Raw genomic sequence first — 19,035 nt, forward strand, 5'->3', positions numbered from 1 at the left:
GTACTAGGAGCGTATGAACACGTAGGGGAAATGTTTGTGCCAAAAAACAGACTTCCACTTTTTAGAAAATCTTCGCTTTCATCAACAAACACACCAAAGAATATTTCATTAGCTAGCCATGCCTCAAGTAAACACTAAACAACTTCAAATAATTTGTAGTGTTATGCAATGTAAACAAACTAAATGGAAGCAGCTGCAATTCTAACAATAATCACATGAGTTGTAGGGTAATCAGGTTTAGATAATACTGTTGAATAATTCATTTATACCTACTTTTTTATTTTATTAATTTACTTTTATGTTGACCAGTTCATCTGAGGTGATATCGATGAACTGAGTGTATGTATGTGTGTGTGTGTTTGTGTGAGTGTGTCTGTCTGCCAATACCATATAATGTCTCTTTCATTGAGGGGATAAAGTGACTACAAAGCCACCTCAATGGAAACTTAATGAATCTATTAGCAATGCTCTGCCCCCTCCCCCTTTCCTAAACCCCGAGGGGGCAGATACGCTTCAGTACTCAGCCAGTCCGGAGGGCCACTAGCCTTAGGTAGTACAGCCTCTTCTCTACAAAGACGCGGCTCTTCAGTCTCAGTGGGACAAGAGAGAGAGGAGTCGGGAGGTCCAAAAGGATTGTGACCCTGCTGACCCCAGCCACCAGTACCTGCTGGTTCACTCCAGGGTCACTATCAAGCGAAAGAAGAATTACAAGCCATTGTCGTTTATTTTTTATATTTCAGGAAATTTGGACATCAGCACTTGCTATGGTTGTGTTACATATGGTACATTTATTACAAAAGAAGTTTTAGCTGCGATAGCTAATGGTGACATTGACTGACAAACGTCAATGTATTCTGTACAAAATGAATTGAATGGGTTTCTATCATAGTTTCTTCATTCAGTACTGGCCACAAAGAGTTTTTTCTTAACATGACACCAATGAAAGAGATGGTGGGCAAATTCATCTGTTCACAATTGTTAGGGTAGAGAAGTTGTAGGTAGTGTCGTGCACCCAACAATCATGTCAGAGAAGTATTTGTTTTGTTATGTTACAGTAAATGTCTGGAAAGAATGTGTGTTACAGTAAAAAATAATATGTTACAGTAGATGTCAGACATTGCGTTTCACAATATGCAGGCGCTGTCTTTCAAAAAAAATATTCACCAATGAATGTTTTAATTCACAATATCTAAAGAGAAAATAGGCGGATGCAGACTGACTACAATGAACAATTAATGTATTGTTTTGATGAGATCACCATTTTGGTAACATTGAAAATTTTTAACAGTGTAATGAAAGTTAAATAATCAACTGAAGTTTTGAATAATTAGCTCAAGCTGCAGCTGGCAGGGTTATGGGACAAGAAATCATCTTATTTGCTTGTTTATCCATGAAAATGTTGGTAGGATGTTCAGCAGTACTCACATCAGTAGAATCTGGTTCCTCACTAGGTTGAACATCCATCACTTTATCCTTCAGGACTGAAGCTGTAGCTTCAGCTGGCAGTTATAGATGGTACCCAAGATGGCAGGGTATCCATCAGCAGATTTGTCCATTTGAGCTTGAGGCTCGCTCAAACAGCCCACAGATGTGCCCCACTACAACATCAGTGATGGTGTTCAGCAACTCTGATTCAAAACGGTTCTTCTTCTTCTTCAGGATGTCTGGAGAGAACACCTGTCTCACCTTTCCTGTGACAGAGAGAACCATGTCGTCTCTCATGGATCGAGAAAAGGAGACCTCTCGTAGCTTGGTTGACAGAGCAGCAGACACCCGATCAAGAACTGCCTTTGTGACTCCTACAGCCATTTTACATAGCTGCTTGGAGGGCATTTCCCAGGAGGTGGTTCTAGGATGGACCCATAAGTCCTGCAGGACTTTGGGAACCACATCTATCACCACCCCTTGCGCGCCCAACTGTTTGGAAATGGGAACCTCATGTCGCTGTTCTTCCAGGATCCTGCAATATTCATGTGCCTGGCTAATGATCCTAGGATGTTGAAATGAGGATGGAAACTTTTCTGGTGAGTCAAGCAATCTTCTTGCTTCAAACTCAACATCTCTCATCTGGAATCTGGTGTTCACCTCCCACACCAGTTTAAGAAGAGACCTGATGTCTACATCATCAAAATCCTCCAACTCAAACTCCCAGAGCTGCACTCTGAGAGACTTCTTACTCTCCATCAATAGAAGGTCAGTCATGTCTTCAACAGTAACCTCAGCTGGAAGCTCGTTCTTCTGCTGAAGATGTAAAAATTCAGCCACCATTGCGATCTTGACTTTATAGGACTGGGTGTGCCAGCAGATCTGCAGTGCACGTTCATAAATGGGAGTGTCGAACAAGACCCCAATGGCTGTGTAGATGCCGTTACTTCCTTCATTAAATTCCATGATGTCTGTGTAGGTTCTCAGTCATCCAGGTTATGGTGAATTCGAAGCTTTATCCAAAGGCAACTGGACTGGCTGAAGATCTTGTGGATCATTAGCATGCTAATGGTCTAGGATGACTCACATCAGAGTCGTTAACTTAGTTTCACCTAGAGTCGTTACCACCCCCAGTCGTCTGTGGGTCATTGGAGTCGTGTTCCAAGGTGGGACTGGGGCTTCAGTTGTTTTGAGAGAGAATTCAAAAAGCATTGTAGGTTGGTGAAATATGGTGTCTCAGACCACCATATCTGCATATCTGTCATATATGGGACAGGGAAGACCATTGGTTTGAAAGGGTTGTTAAAGACGCCATCTCAAGGTGAAAAACCATCTCTTAGCCGAGGTGGTGGTCCGAGACACCATCTTTCACCAACCTACAATGCTGTTTTGAATTCTCCCCCAATACAACAGAAGTCCCAGTCCCACCTTGGAACATGTGACTCCAACGACCCACAGACGACTGGGGGTGGTAACGACTCTAGACAAAACTAAGTTAATGACTCTATGCGAGTCATCCTTGACACAATGAGGACAAGGTTCTAGGACTAATTGCTCTATGACTGATTTTTTTTCTAACTTGTTGCCATGTCGCAACAATAAAGAAGATAAACAGCAGCTAGACATGTTGTCTGGTAAGTATAAAACAGGGGCATTTTGTATGAAACAGAGATTCTAGCCTCCACCCCACACCCTGTAGAGAAAAGTTGTGAAACCATACGACTGACAAACCCCATGGTTCCCCACCTCACAGTCAGCAGTGGACTGACGTGTGGCACTCTGCTCACCTCCTCTACACCCCAGTCAGACACGAGGTCAGGCCGGGGGTTAAATGGCTGTGTCGGTCCTTGCAAAGCCCCCAGAATGGCTCATTGTCCAGAGGCCAAGGGGGTAGAGGGCACACAGTTAGGGGTGAAGCAAAAGGAGCGCCAAGCTACCCCTAAGCCATAGGAGTCCTCAGTGTGACCCGCTCTGGTAGCCGCAGCCACGTTTCATCTTTTGTGCTGTGTAATTTGGAAGGGTCATGAAGATAAGCAGAAAGCTGACCACTGTTTTAAGTGTTGGTGGTCCGCCGTGCACAGAGGTGTCAATGTGTGTGGATGCTGGTGACATCGAAGGAGTTGTGAAAATAGATGGACGTTGTCTTAAGGCTCACTACGCCCTATGTATCAGACATAACAGGAGGATAGCTAACATTCCTGACAGCATGTCTGACTCTCTGAAAGGCTGATCAGCAGAAGATGAAATGTGTAATAAGTTATTTAAACTTTATTCAATGTGACTGCTGTTTGCCCCTGATTATTTTAGTGTGTTAGAATCCTTTTTTGGGATCACCTGTCACCAGGTTGTTTCATCACGGTACACACTTACATCACTTTGAATTGCTTTATATAAAAGTAGTGCTCTATAAATAAACTTGCCTTGCCTTGTTCAGTCTATAACAGCTCCAACACGTAAAGATAAAGATAAACTTTATTGATCCCCGTGGGGGAAATTTGTGCATCCAGCTGATCACTGACAGAACCAAAGCCCACAATGACAGTATCTCCACAGAAGCAGTCAGTCATTTGTCTCTTACCTTAGCTCCCTGCTGTGCTGCTTCTGTAAATCATGAGTCTGCTGAAGCTGAGCCTGACAGAACGCTAGGAAGCTGTCTGAGGCCAAGCTGACCTGTTGAACAGCAGGGGGCGATGGAAAGGAGTCTGTCTCCTGGTCATAGAAGGCCCTCAGACCAGGCAACGATTTCTGGAGAGTGGATCTGAAAAGGAGAACAAATAGGATCAGATATCTGCAGCCATTGAGGCCTCTATTTCAAGCCCAACTTTTTAGTTGTTATAAAGTGAACAGAACATTTATTCAAAACAGTAGCTTATTTACTAATTTAGAAGCCACTGCAAGCTTCTCTGTCTTCTCTGTCTATTCAAATGACTCCTGCAGCTATTGTACTAAATCATATAAAAGCAATCAAAACATGCTTTACACCATTGCAGTGCTTACAACCTTTTTGATGAGTTTTACAGATTGTATGAACAACAATATATTTAAAGACAATAAAGACCTTTCAGAAGGACATGAACAAAGATTTGAAAAAGAGTTAAAATTCAAGATTAAACAAAAAAACAAATGAAGATTAGACTCGAGTTCTGGCAAAGAAACAAAGCATTCACACTAAAGAGTATCATTGTCTTTAAGTAAACCAAATGGCGCTTACAGATTACCAGTTTAATGAGGATATCTTTGTCCATGTTACTGCAATGTGTAATGCACAGAGGCGTAAATGTGGGGCCATGGTGTTCCACCTCGATCCGCCAACAGAGCTAGTAATAGCGGTGTAATGAGGGGTACTCGGTAGAAATGTGTAATGTCAGTATTACAGCAGAAACTTCATTACACTGGTTTGCAGAATCACATTCTGTAAAAGGCTGTATTCAAAGCTGTATTGCTCGGATGCTTCACGTCAAGACCAAGGGAGAAAAGCCTCTCTATCCACTCAGACTGTTTGGGTACCACTCATAGTACATGCTGTTTAGCAGACAGAGCACACTGTATAATTTGTCCTCTAGAATAACTCGATTAATCTATTTAGAAAGATTTGGTTAATTTGCTGTCCTCTATCAGCTGCTATAAATGATGCACACTAGGATCTGGTGTAAAAGTCTGAATATATACTGAGACAGTTAAAAGCATTTTGTTTTCTGACAAACTAGCCGCACAGCCACTTTGGATTAAAACTAAGACAAATAATGTTTGTAGAATAATCCTTTCAAACTGGATGGGGTCCCTGAATGACTTGTGAGTGTGGGGGAGAGGTAACGGCTGCCCGAGGCTAAGGATGTCCAAGCAGAGGAATCCCAACTATCTGCCAGAGAAACAGACTCACAGCGTCCACCAGCGGAGGCCAAATGTGGTCTGTGTTCAGTGGGAAAATGTGGAGCTGGAAACTCTACAGGACACAGGGGAATAGCAACTATAAAATCTGTTGAAAAAAATAAAAAAATACAAGCCTTCAGGCTACGAAGTAGAATTTTTAAAAACCTTTTGAGCAACTGGGTTTCTTTTTTAAATTGACTCCCAGAGTTCCATATTCTCTTAAAAGTTGTCTGCTGTCTCAAGTCTCACAAGAGGAGGATAGAATATCTGTTGGGAGAATTTCAACAGCTCATAAAGTGTTATTTTTGTAGATATTTCTGTTTTCTTATTTCATACTGTATTTCTATAGATAAATATATCACAATGTTGTGTTTCATCTAGCCATTTATATTTTTAAGTGTGGATCGAGCTGGTTTATTAAATATATAGCCCTTATTTTAAATAAGAATCAAGTGGATCCGACCATAAACACTTAAAACAAGTCATTAAACACAGTCATATATCAATGTCATAAATAGACCGTGCTTTAGGTGTTTTTTGTTTTTTTGATGCAGGTTTGGATTGTAATAAAAAATGTTGTTACCCTTGTAGGATGTTCAAAACCATATAAATTGTTCATATAGTATTCTGATAGCATGCAGAGTTCTCCAGACTGGCCTGCCAACCTGAGAGAAAGACATGACCACAAGAAGGACAGGATCTGTGTTTTCTCAGAGGGTTTTTGATGTAGCCCACTTGGTCTCTCCGACACAGATCAGGATTAGATTCCAACCCTTCGGGCATGTTGTCTGGCAGGCTGGCTGTCTTCATATGAAGCTCCAAACCCAAATAGGACCTTTGCATCGTTACATGAGCTCATTGAGGTGGGGATAGTAATTCAATTCAGGGATAGACGCCACTTTGACACACTTGGGAAAAGCTGAGTAGACCTATGTATGTGCGTAAGAATTAAATGGCATCTATGTGGACGTTAGCGATGGATGAGGAAGATTTTTGCTGGTTTTACTGTGATACCCTCTAGACTATGTTGTTTTAATTATATTTCTGAAGCATACATCCATGTTTCTGTGGGGTACACCATGTGTTAAATTGAACTATATATATGAACCTCATAACTCCTCAGAAGAAGTAAAAGCATCATAATTTAGATGCCGTTAATCTCTCTTACTAGTTCTCCTTGCATCTATTTCTACATTGACTATACTTGGACTTGAACCTGAACCTTTCCTAAATTGATATAAATGCCTCTCCTCCTTTCTGAGGGAAACACTGTTCTGTGCTCACATTCCTCCATCCTCCTTCTCCAGCACAAGTCCGTATTTCATTTAGTGAAGACTTCCTCCAAAACACATGCTCTTCAAGTGGCCTCTGATTAATCAGGCCCAGTGTTTTCTTCTTCCACGTCTCCTGGATCAGGGGCAGCCTACGGGGAGTGTAAGTCTTAGCGCTTGCCTTTTGGTGCTTTAATTTAGCCGGTGTTATCACTGGCGCGGGATGAAAGGGCCAGGGCATGAGGGTGGAAATACAGAGGGTTAATTCCACTGTTGGCACTGAGAGGTTAAATAAAGTTCAATGAAATATAAAGGTAATGTTTCAGCTAAGGCTTAAGACAAGTCTAGGACTAAGCCATGTTTTTTAGTGATAGAGAATTACAAAGTATAAAGAGAATTTACAAAAAATGGTAAAGATATATTCAACCTGTAAGCACTTGCCACTATAAGACTAAAGTGTCTCTAGGGGTCTAGCTGATATTCAATTCTTCTCGATTATTATTTCAAATGTTTAAAGGTGAACACTTATTTTTTTAAAGTCCAAAAAATAAAATCCTCCCTAATTCAAACGCATAGATGAAGGTATCTAAACAAGCCATGAAAACATTTTCAAACCAAAACACTTACTGAATGTTTGGAGGGGCAAGCAAAGTATAGTTTACTAACTGGGTGTGAGTAGCTCTGAGGAGCCAAACAATTTAGCCAACCGGTAACAACTGACATCATCGCTCATGACAGGCCAACAGAGGCATGAAAATTGTAAGTGGTCATTGCATATTTTTCATATAAACTCACTGCAACTGTCCTAACATCAGTAAAATATTTGGGGATGATAAGTGAAAGAGCAAATTGAACTGAAAGGATAATTGATTTTTCTGTTGTATCAATATTTGGGGGAATTACAAGCACTTAGTGCAAAGTGCGTACACACGGGTGTCGGTGGCACGTTGCAGTAATCTAATAGCGGACACGGATCACAGCGCTAATCCTGGGATGTGGACAGGAAGGCCTGCATTCTGCTGGAATGTTTAGACTACCTCAGCCAATAGACCGAATTTGTGATAGAGAAATGGAGGCTTTTCATTGGTATACTCCTTTGAACATCCGTCACAGTGAGTGGGTGATATTTCATAGGAAAGGAGGCTGAAACTGAAGCTTTTGTCCAAAGAATGTCCCAGAAAGAAATACGGAAATTTCTTATTATACTATCTTGATTTGAAGCTGAGAAGCTTTCGCTGCAGAGGAGCGAGTGCTAAAGTTGGAGGTGAACAGCCATCTAGAAAAACAGAGGCTTTCTGGTGCATTTAAATCAGCTAAAAACTGCCTAAAACAATCTACAAGCAGATGCACAACCAAGAGAAAAACAATGCTTTAGCTCCAAGAATACAGCACAACAGCCTTACTCTTACCTCCAGCCACTCTCCTGCTGAAGAGGATTCCCTGTGAGTCGGAGCTCTCGCAGGATATGACAGCCCTCCAGACTTTCGCACAAATTCTGGAGCTCTAAAAAGGAAAAACATTTTTGCCTTGTCGATGTCTATTTTTCTAAGTATTTCTAATTTTCACCATTGTCACTTCTAGTTATGAAAAGAACGATCAACTGAATGAAACTAATAGCGATGTGCTCCAAAGACTTGGGAACTCTCTGAATGCATCCAATATCTATGGAGTCGTATAAAGTACTCAAACAGCTGCCATAAAGTCAAAATCCAACAGGTTCAAACTGTGTTTTACACATGTACATTTATACTTACAAAATGAGAGTCTCACATTATATTAACTAACATAATAACCCTTCCAAACCAAAATTGATGATTGCTTTACACAAGGCAGAATATTAAAATCAGGAAATTTAAGTAAGAAAAAGGAAATTAAATTTGTCCTGCATGGTCAAAGTTGGTACGTTCTAATGATGAGTAAATTCGATTTAACAGCCTGTAAAATCAAGTCAATCTGTTACCTGACAAGCAGTTGAATCGAAGATCAAGATTTGCAAGGGACACAAAATCAGACATGGAGGGCAGCAGGATAATTCTACAAAACAGAGAGAGATATCTTTATTTAAAACAACATACATGTGGCTGTTAAACACAAAAACAGTCTGAAACTATCTGACTGATTTTTAAGTTGTCTAAGTTGTTTGAGTCCTCTAAAATTAATGATGTCCTTTATTTTGTAAAAATACTTAATAAAAGGGTCAACTCAAAGTGGAGAAATGTATTGTTTTCTCCTCTCTATTTGTATTTTTGATCAGAAAACAGGATGTATGTAAAAACAGATATGAAGTAGGACTGGAGGATATGTACCTGTTCTGGGCCACAGAGAGATGTTGTATGAGGGGAAGCCAGCAGGTACTGAGGTCCTGCAGGGAGGAGATGCTGTTGTCATCTAGATGTAGCTCTCGGAGGAGGACGTGGTTGTTTATACTCGGGGGCTGATAGATAAACGGGGTGAAGATGACAGTTAACACCAGTCACACTGAGAGGTTAGACTAACTTTACCCTGCTGCTGCTGCTCCTGGTCCAGCGAAGCCGAAATGGCCTCATCCATCACTGTCACTTGTTTTAGTGCTGCTGTGTTTACAGTCATCAGTGTCAGACACAAGTAAACATCTGCTGCAATTGAAGGGTGTCTTACAAAACACCAAACATGCATAGTTGCAACGCTAATTAAGTATGTTGAACTAACTTTTTTTGAATTTATGAATTTTTTTTGAATTTGCTTGACTTTACCTTGACAAGCATTGACAAAAAGTGACTTTTCTTAAAGGAGAACAGTGAGTTTCAGTAATTTGACTTCTCTTTTTCTCAAACTGTTATTTGAAAATAATTCTGATGGTAAACATTTAAACCCCTGTTAATAAAATGTCGCCAATAACATACTTTAATTTATTTTGTAAAGGTTTGCAAGGGCACCTTTGTGCTGGCTGACTTTCTTACTCCCTCTTGCTTGCTTTCGAATGCCCTTAATGTATTCAGTTTGATATATCTAAGACCTTCATGTCCTAGTGCAACATTTTTCAACCTGCAAATTGCCAATGCATTAAAATTAAAAAAAGTAACCTCTAGGTGTAATTTATGCTGGGAGAAATATGGATGTGCCATAGCCCCTGTTACATCACATAATTGTGTGGAACAAAGGTGAAATAATGTTCAACTGAAAGAAAATGTGATGCTACATTTCAAATGTAGCAATGGTCAGTAAGAAGCCATGACATGAAGTTGTAGGGTCACAGAGACATTTTAAAATGTTGTTGTTTATAATGGGAAATCCCTTCATCTCTCCATGGAATTTATTTAAATCCCTACAGAAGCAGAATGATGTTGACCTCAGACATTAAACCCTGTTGAGAATAAAGCCAATTATTCCCTCAAACATCCTAATAAATGTCTCTAGAGGTCTTGTAAATTCAGGGCCAGTGCTTCCAGTGATCAGCTGTTTTACCTCAGTCAGGCTGTTGGTTCTCAGGTCCAGTGTGTTGAGTAGAGCACTGTTCTCCAGACCCTCCGCCCTGACCAGGTGGTTGTGTGAGCAGCTCAGGTGGAGCAGAGTGTACACGTCCTTCAGTCCTTTGGTGCTGATTAGCTGGTTGTGATCCAGTGACAACCTCTGCAGCCTCCTCAAAGACTCCAGACCAGCTGAACACGATGCATGTAAGCAAAAAACAAGGCATGTCTAACAGCCTCTGTGAAATTTGAACAGAGGCAGTCCAAAACGTTTCAGTTTTAGAAGTGAGTCAAAAAGAAGTCGCCCAGTAACTGAAGGGAAACATCAATGTGTTAAACCTCTTGTTTAGCCAATAACATTTTATGACTTCAACCTAAGGGCTGACTTCAAGTTATAAATCACTTTTCAAATCATTTTGCCTTGAAACAAATATTTTCTAAGCCTGAAAAGAAGAGAGATGCTGCCCTCTTGTGGAGTATTGCAGACTAGCCGGCAGTTCAGGCTTGTGAAGCTTCACATCCACAAAACATCTTCACACCCTCAATGAAAGGTATCAACACTTGTGGTTTGGTACAAGTAAATATTCTTCATACCAATAATTATGTTTCATATAGCATGTAATGTATTTTCCAGTCCTCACCTATGCGGGTGATGGAGTTGTGCGAGAGCTCCAGAACGCCCAGACTTTCAGCACCAGTTAAACCGTGGATGGACGTCAACTTGTTGTGGCCAAGTTTAAGAACTCGTAAACTTGTCATGTTTTCACAGTTGACAAATGAGATGTCATTTTCCTGTACAGATAAAAAAAAAAAAAAAAAGAATATCTTAGAACACACTGAAACTTCTCCAGTGATACCCTCAAGCTTTAAAATAAAAGAGATAAAGAAAATTAGCTTAAAGGACCATGATCAACACAAACATATTACTTCATGACAATACTTTAAACCCTTCATGGCCTGCCCCTGAATATACCACTGAAATACCCAGCCTAAGATCCTCAGGCGGCATATGTTTGAAAACTAAAGTGAGACCAAGAATTTGCTGTTGAACATCCTCGGCTGTGTATGACCTCAAAATTCAATTTGCTGCATACTTTATTCTGTTTGAAGACCAGATATTATTGAAAGGCCTTTTCCAGTTTATCCCTGGTATCTTATGTATTGTTTTAAGCCAAACCGTTGTTAAAAGCTGTCTTTTTTTCTTTAAGAGTGCCTATTTTATTCATAAATTACTCTTTTTTATATGTTCGTTGGTAGTGCTGGTTTTAATAGCTGCACAGCAGATTACATTCATATCTTTTTATAACATTGAAAATGATTAAGAAAATTGCATTAAGACTAATATAGTTGAGATTTCATATCCACCTGTACATCGATGTAGCAGAGCTTTGATAACTGGTTGATGCTCTCTAAGGATTTGAGGCCGCAGCGTCTGAGAGTGAGGGACTGAAGCTGAGTACACTGAGAAAGAGTGGACAAGCTGCAGCCGGGCAAGTCCTCCAGCGACACTGTGGTCACCTGAAAAAGAGGCAGAGAGGTGCTGGAGTTTAACTTTAATCGATAGTATTCCTCTGCTTCAATAATAGTATTTCGATAAAGAATACAACATTTATTGCCATGAGAATGACCAGAGAGTTTTGTGGCCTCAGGTCAAAACTCCCAAACTTTAATGTCTGTGTTTAAACAACTACCTCGTTCATAACTTTTATTGGCAGTGCGTTTGAATCACATCAGAGGATTTGCAGTTACCGCTTTCAGGGATGTCCAGCCTGCTGTCTGAAGCAGAGTATTTTGGCAGAGAGGTGGTAGACCGCTGGCCTCGACGGCCCTCCTCAGCCCTCTCACACTCCGGAAAGATCCTTTCTGCTTCCTTTTGTTCTGCAGGGAGAGTTTGGACCAGGGGACGCACTCCTTCATCCAGGACAGCCTCTTCTGCTCTGTGTGCTCTGGCAGGAACACCGGTATAAAAGCAGACACAGAGGAAGGCCTTTCTACTTGATTTTTGTCGTCCACTTTTTTATCTGTGGAGGTCTGACTGGTGATGTCTAAGTCATTTTGTTGGGGTTCACTTTCAGTAGTGATGGGGCTGATTGTTGACTCCCTGTGTGAAGGACCAGGGCTTGAGGAAGTCCAGATGTTGCTGATAATGGAACTTTCTGGTGTATCTTTATTCATTTTCACATAAAGAAATGTTGTGCTGTAATCTTCTTTTTTCTCTTGTAGCTCATTTTCTTCTACTACTTTTACCTCCTTCTCCTCCTCCACTATTCTCAAATTGTTCTCCTCTTCTCTCAATCTTACTCCATCTCCTGTTTCTTTGTATACATGAGTACTGTTTTCCTCCATCTGCTCCTTCTCCACCTTTACATTTTTCTTCTCCGTCTCTAGCTTTTCCTCCCCCTCTTCCCTCTTACTCTCATCATCTTTTGTTTTGTTCTCATTTTCCACCTTTCTTTGGTCCACATCATACCCTTTAAACCCATCCGTATCTTCCTCTTTGTAATCCTCCTTGTCTCCTTGCGTCCTCCATTGTTTTTCCTGTTTTGTTTTGCTTTCATCGTCTTTCTTCCTATTCTTAGTCTCTACGATAGGTCTCTGTTCTTTTTTCTCCCCTTCCTCTTTCCTTGCCTTTTTCTGCTCCATCTCTTTCCATTCCATCTCTGTCTCCCCTGTTTGCTGCCTTTCCTCCTCTTCTCTCTGTTTCCCACCCCCTGCTTTTCCTTCAGCTCCTTGATTTCCATTTTCTTCTGAACCCCACATCCTCTTCGCTTGATTATTTTTGTCCTGGGCGGTGTTCTTTCTCTCTTCCTCTTCATTGTTCAGGATCATTTCATTTTCATCTTTTTGACTCTTATTGGCCTCTTCAGCCCTTTCTCTCTCATTTTCCTCCTTCTCCATCTTTATTCTCTCTAGCTCCCTTTTCTTTTGCTTCTCTTCTTCCTCCATTATTCTCAACTCAGCTTCCAACTTCAAATTAATTTTGCTTTTTTCCTTTTCTCTCTTTTCCTCTTCTTCCCTTTCCATTCTCCTCCTTTCCTCTTCCTGATTTCTCTTCTCCTCCTCTTCTTTTCTAAGTTTCTTCTCTTCTGTTTTTCTCTCTTCTTCTATCATCCTCCTTCTCTCCTCCCCCATTCTTTTCCTTTCTGCCTCCATCTCACTCTCCTCCTCTTTTCTTTTCCTCACCTCCTTCAATTTCCTCTTCTCCTCCATTATTTGCTTTTCTTTCCCTATTTTTAAATTTTCCCCATGCATTTTATTTCTGTCCTTGTTCTCCAGGACCACTTTGTCCTCATTTTTTCTATTCTCCATCTTCCTGACCTCTTCTATATTTTTCCGGTCTTCCTCAATTTTCCTCTTTTCATTCCTCTTTATCCTCCCTCTCTCCACTCTCTTTTTTCTCTCCTCTTCCTCCATCAATCTCATTTCATCTGATAGCTTTTTCTTTTCCAGATTCAGCAGCCTTTCCTCTTCTCTCTCCATTCTCCTCTTTTCCTCTTCTTCATTTTTCCTCTCCTCCTCTTTAAGTCTCATCTCTTCTATTTGTCTCTCTTCCTCTTCCTTCCTCACTCTCTCCTCCTCCATTCTCCTCATCTCTGCTTCTATCTTGATTGTCTCTTCTTCCCTTCTCTTCTTGTCCTCCTCATCCTTCAGTCTCTTCTGCTCCTCTTCCATCCTCCTCCTCTCTTCCTTCACTCGTCTTTGCAAGCTGCTGATCACTTCCTGTGATAAAAAAAAAAAGTTAAAGCACTCAAGGTCTAACACTTCAATAAGATATTTAATTGTAAGAATTAAAACAATACACAAATGAAATGTCAGTAAATCGCAAAGACCTCAAGGGCTAAAGCATATGTACATTACAACAATCAGGTATTTCAGGGCAGCGAAGCTCCCCTAAAAGGACATTTGTTTCTTCCTATATACTTTTATTAGTGTGAGAGCTGGCAGCTCTCACACTAATAAAAGTATATAATGTTAACTAATGTTATCTTCGCTCTATAGTTTTATAACTTATCATTATTATTATTATTATTATTATTCCTCCATTTTTTTGATGGTATCTACTCCTGTACAAATTGTGCTAGAAACATGGTTGAAACTGGAAATGGTAAATATTGGTGAGGAGAAGTGTGCCATTACTGTTCATGATGCACAGTGTTCCAGTGATTTAATATTAATATTTTAAATTGTAAAAAAATGAATGGAACCCTATGGGAGACAACTTTGAAAGCTCATAACTCACAAACTAATAGTACTATGGTATTCAAACTTCAGGGAATATGGTTCATAATGGTAACATGCATACCATACTAAAATATGATACTCATAGCGCCACCATGTGGTGAGATATTTAGCGTTATGCTATAAGCGAAGATACTGGGTTCAATTCCCGAGAAAACACATAAGCTTCTCACTAACACGCAGACTCAAGTTCATGTGTGTTGTGAGGGCTTTTGCTTTTCTCAACACTAAAATGTTTGACTGATTTTAAATGAACTTTTGACAGTAAATGTTAAACATTAACTGCAGCAGATATTAAAAAGCTGATATCTCAAAATCTAAAAGTACTGTAGTATTCAAACTTGGCCATGTGGTTGCTTGTAAAATGCTCAGCATTCTCATAAATGATCCTATAGCGCCACCATCTGGGCAGTCATCAAAAAGCTGATATCTCAAAAACTAAAAGTGCTATAGTCTTCAAACTTGGACATGTGGTTACTGGTTGTACGATGCTCAACATACTCATAAATGATCCTATAGCGCCACCATCTGGTCAGTCATCAAAAATGTTGTGTTCAAGGCTCATAACTCATTTGCTGCAAGTTGTATTAAATTTGTAAGTTCACTTCTCTATATTTTTTACATTTATGTTTAACATTTTGAAAACAAAAGTGTTTAAAGTCTAAAGTCTAAAGATTTTCCAGTGTTTTGTCACTGCCACATAGTGTGGCATTGTTTGATGGTATCTTGCCTCCTCTGTAGCCCAGTGGGTAATCTGATGATTACGGGTTCAATTCCCGAGAGTTCCAGACTACCTCATTTATTATGGAAACTTGTTCCTGTGGTGAAAACAGTCACCAACAGTTGACCTACAGGTGGTGCTCAAGTACTTCAAAAATGTTAGCTGCTGCTAGGAAGTGGAAAAAGCTGCCAAACAGACTGTGGTAGCGATGGCTGTGATCGTATAGTTGCTCCCGCTCCCAGCTCTGCCAGCTCTGCCAGCTCTCACACTGAAATTTCTTCAGGAATTCCCCATTCTAGTTTTAAATGAAATAATGACTTGAATGATTCCTGTTTGGGAGTCCCAGTGCTTAAGCATCAATCCCTTGGCTTGAGTATGTGGGGGGAAGTGATACAATGGGATTCAGGCCTACCTGCTGAAGCAGCAACTCCTGTTCAAGTTTTTCCTGAGCTTGCTTCTCCATCAGCTCGAGCTCCCTCTGATGGAGCTGGAAACAGAGAGCCAAAATTAGAATGAAAGAAAGCAAAACGGCCGTATGACCTGGACATTGATTACAGCTTGATTTCTGTTTAATTTGATGTTTTTTCACACGGGGCACATGTCTCACTGACTGACAACATATCATCAATGTATATTTCGAAGAGTTTTCTATCATGTTACCTGTACTTAAAATCTAGAGTAAACATTTGTCATAAAGAAGAAACAAAGACCAACACAACAAGCTTGGCTCAGAGCGTCTTATAAGCTTGTGGTGTCTCTCTTTCTCTAACGCACACGCGCACACACACTCAGACAATATTTCTTGAAAAGGCTAGAGGGAGCACTTGAGCAAGGCAGCACAAGACCCTCACAACATCCTTAGCTCAGAGCATCTTAAGTAAGCTTAGTTGTGTCTCTCTTCCTCTATGAAATTGTTCTTTCACATAAACACACACACACACACACACCTTTTCTTGAAAAAGAATCTGATTCTGATTTTGATTCTGAAAAGGCTAGAGCACTTGAGCAAGGCAGCAGATGCCTCAGGCTGTCTGTTTCCATAACTGAAACAAACATTAGACACATTTGATGCACAAGGTTCTATTTAACCTTTTACAGCAGCAACATGAGTCAAATCTTTGAACATAACATTCTTGTTCAATTACACAAACCTTTCTAATATTATATTAGAAAGATATCACCAGAAGTTATCATGTTAAGTAAAGACCGTCCAGAGGGACTCACCTTCTCTGCTTCCATAATCTTCTTTAGCTCCCTTTGAAAGTCATTTTCTATTTGTCTCCTTTGCTCCTCCTTTTTCACCTCCTCACAGCGCAGTTTATCTCGCTCTGCCTCGTATCCACTGCTTTTCAGGCTCTCCTCCTCATCTAGTGAGATCTCAAGGGCCGTCTCTTCAAACACAGAATGCTTCTCACCCTCCTTATCTATATCTGCCCCGGCCTCACCTGTGACAAGTAAAAGAATATATAAGTTTTATGTAGTAGTAAGCTAAAAAGAGGGCAGAGGAGAAAAACTATCTTTATTGTGTGTGCATTTTTTCTATTGCACACTATGCAGTAAAAAATAAATTGACTTCAAAATAATGCATAACGAGATATGATCTCATAATGATTCAGGCAGCACTTGGGCAGGTCATTGGGAATATACATTGGGAATATACTTTATGTCATTCAAACTACAGTGGTGCTGAATCAGTCGATGTCTTTCAAAACGTTACATTTATGGATCTAATAAGGATGGATCTTTCAAAGACGATGTTTAGTAATTAGGACATATTGCTGAAAAGCTGAAGCTCAATAACAGTTTTAACAAATGAGAAGACTTAAAGAAATTTAATTTAAGTAAAATTGTAACCCTTTGGTCTTTTCTGTTCAGATGTGAGACGTTGTACCTCTTCATCATTACTGTACCACACTACAGACATTAACAGGTACAAAAAAAAAAAGACAAAAGTGACCTCTTGTGGGCAACTGCTGTATTACAAGCATTATACATTTCAGCAGCAACAAGAATCCCACCTGTTTAACATGTCATGCTATACTTTCAGGGAGAATATTCATGTGAGGCGGGAAAGTCGAAGGTTTTTACTAAGATTTTACTACAGAAAAAAAACACCTTTAATGTAAAAATAAACTGGCAGGGTTAGGGTTCATTTGTTTACCTGTTCTAGATTATGGTGATGTATTGTACATGAATGCCTCTGCTCAGAGTCTTCATATGCTGTGCAGTGTGGATCATAGTGAACATAGATTTATCCCAAACTGTGGATTTCTTACTCATTATTGTACTTTATCATCTGAAGTCAATTGAAACTGATTTAAGTAGATGTCTGCTTGCACTTTGGTACTGTAAGGTGGCTAAATAAAGGTTAAATGAGATCAAATTGAAAAACCGATTCACACTGAATTCAAAAATATTCATAATCCTGTCCAAAAGTTTATTTAGAACCAAATTTCTAGGCTCCTCATAAAATGTGATTTTCATTTTCAAGTAACCAAGTACTGCCTGAATTTGGTTATTTTTCCCCAATAAAGATGTATTAAATTGTTTGTAAATGTTTTGTATCTGTCTAATATGGCCTATATAAAGCCATGTGTCCCTTGTGTGTGCTTTTTTCAGTGAACCTAATTTCAGTGGATGAATATTCTCAAACTATTGTATTCACAGTGCACAGCTCCCCCATTTTCACCTCATTTTTTGTCAACATGTAATGTACCTTCTTTGTTGGGACACACTGACACATTGTGAGTGAGAAGTTCCTCTGTCTCTGTGGGTGCATGAAGAAGGCGCATGTCAGTGGAAGAGCTGTTCTCATCTATTTCTGGGTCACAAATGACCTGATTCAGGGAAAAAGAATAATAAGAATTGTATTACCTCAACTTGGTCGTATTTATTTTTGAGTGATACAGTGATAGACTTAAGTCTATAGACTGTAAAAAGAGAGACAGTTACCCGCTCATCATGTTTCATCATGTCCTCATCTAGTTCAGAAGACACGTTTATCTTGTCCTCAGTGTGATGTGATACAAAGAAGTCTAAGATTAAATACAAGGAAAACACATATATGATCCATCATCACAGAAAATAACCATACCAGGCATCATCAAGAGGACTTGTTATAGTGAACATTTAGAAATACAGAATATTAAACTGACAGAAACATTCAATTGCAAAGTTAGATACGCAATTTATCAGCATTTTCCTTGGGAACATAAGATGCAGAGTCAAGCACCTGCGTGGGCATTTTGAGCAGCTAGAAGGGGTCATGGAGCCTAACGCCTTGTAGGTGCCCTTGTATCCCACAACAAAGCAGCCTCTAGAAGAATGATGATTAATGATGTGCTTGCTGTTTCACAGAATGACATACCTCCAGGTTCTTCAAGGATGAGCTTTTCACACGCCACTGCCCGACTTTTTGAGCTCTCAAAGTAGCTGAGCAGAGATAGCGGAATATCTTCGAGGTCCTAAAGTAAGAAAGATGGCTTGTGTTAATTTGGCCTAAACACAATGGTGTCTTTATGTTTAAGTGTGGTAATGTTTCATGACGCTATAAGAATACACATGTAAAGATGATCATGATTCTAACTGATTTCACTGAGAAACATTCAAGCAACAGCATTTATGGTCATGATTATAAATAAAGCAAGCTTGTGGTAGTTCTGTTGATTGACATGAAATGGTCCTAAGTTGTACATATTCCATCCATTATCTAACCTGCTTGTGTTATGTATCTTCCTGGGATTTACTCTTCAGTTGTGTCTATCATGAAATTAATAAAATTATTGACATCAGCCTTGAACCTAAACGTCTGGTGCTGGATATTAAATCTCAGTTGTTTGTGTGCAAGGCAATTGGATAAGTATATGTATAATATCGTAATATGTTATATGTGTGCTCTTATCTGTATCCTGTAACTGAATGCACATGCATGTGCATATTGAGTATTGTTGTATTTAAACAATTTTTTACTTAACACTTTTTAAATGCTTGTTTATTATCTTACTTCTCTACTTTTGAATGATAGAATTAAATTTGTTGGTCTTCTTCTTTTACATACAGAAGC

At 39.7% G+C, this 19,035-nt stretch overlaps 1 protein-coding gene across 1 annotated transcript in view; it reads right to left on the reverse strand.

Annotated features, from left to right (window-relative positions):
• lrriq1 (leucine-rich repeats and IQ motif containing 1) overlaps positions 1–19,035 on the reverse strand; it is a 42,293-nt gene that overhangs the window by 22,836 nt on the left and 422 nt on the right. The window contains 11 exon segments of the mRNA XM_061036978.1: positions 4,004–4,183; positions 7,976–8,069; positions 8,527–8,600; positions 8,873–9,000; positions 10,011–10,204; positions 10,654–10,804; positions 11,378–11,530; positions 11,762–13,732; positions 15,385–15,459; positions 16,197–16,417; positions 18,340–18,454. Coding sequence (XP_060892961.1) covers positions 4,004–4,183; positions 7,976–8,069; positions 8,527–8,600; positions 8,873–9,000; positions 10,011–10,204; positions 10,654–10,804; positions 11,378–11,530; positions 11,762–13,732; positions 15,385–15,459; positions 16,197–16,417; positions 18,340–18,454 — 3,356 coding nt within the window.

This window comes from Labrus mixtus, chromosome 4, assembly GCF_963584025.1.
Source record: "Labrus mixtus chromosome 4, fLabMix1.1, whole genome shotgun sequence".
Classification (NCBI taxonomy): domain Eukaryota; kingdom Metazoa; phylum Chordata; class Actinopteri; order Labriformes; family Labridae; genus Labrus; species Labrus mixtus.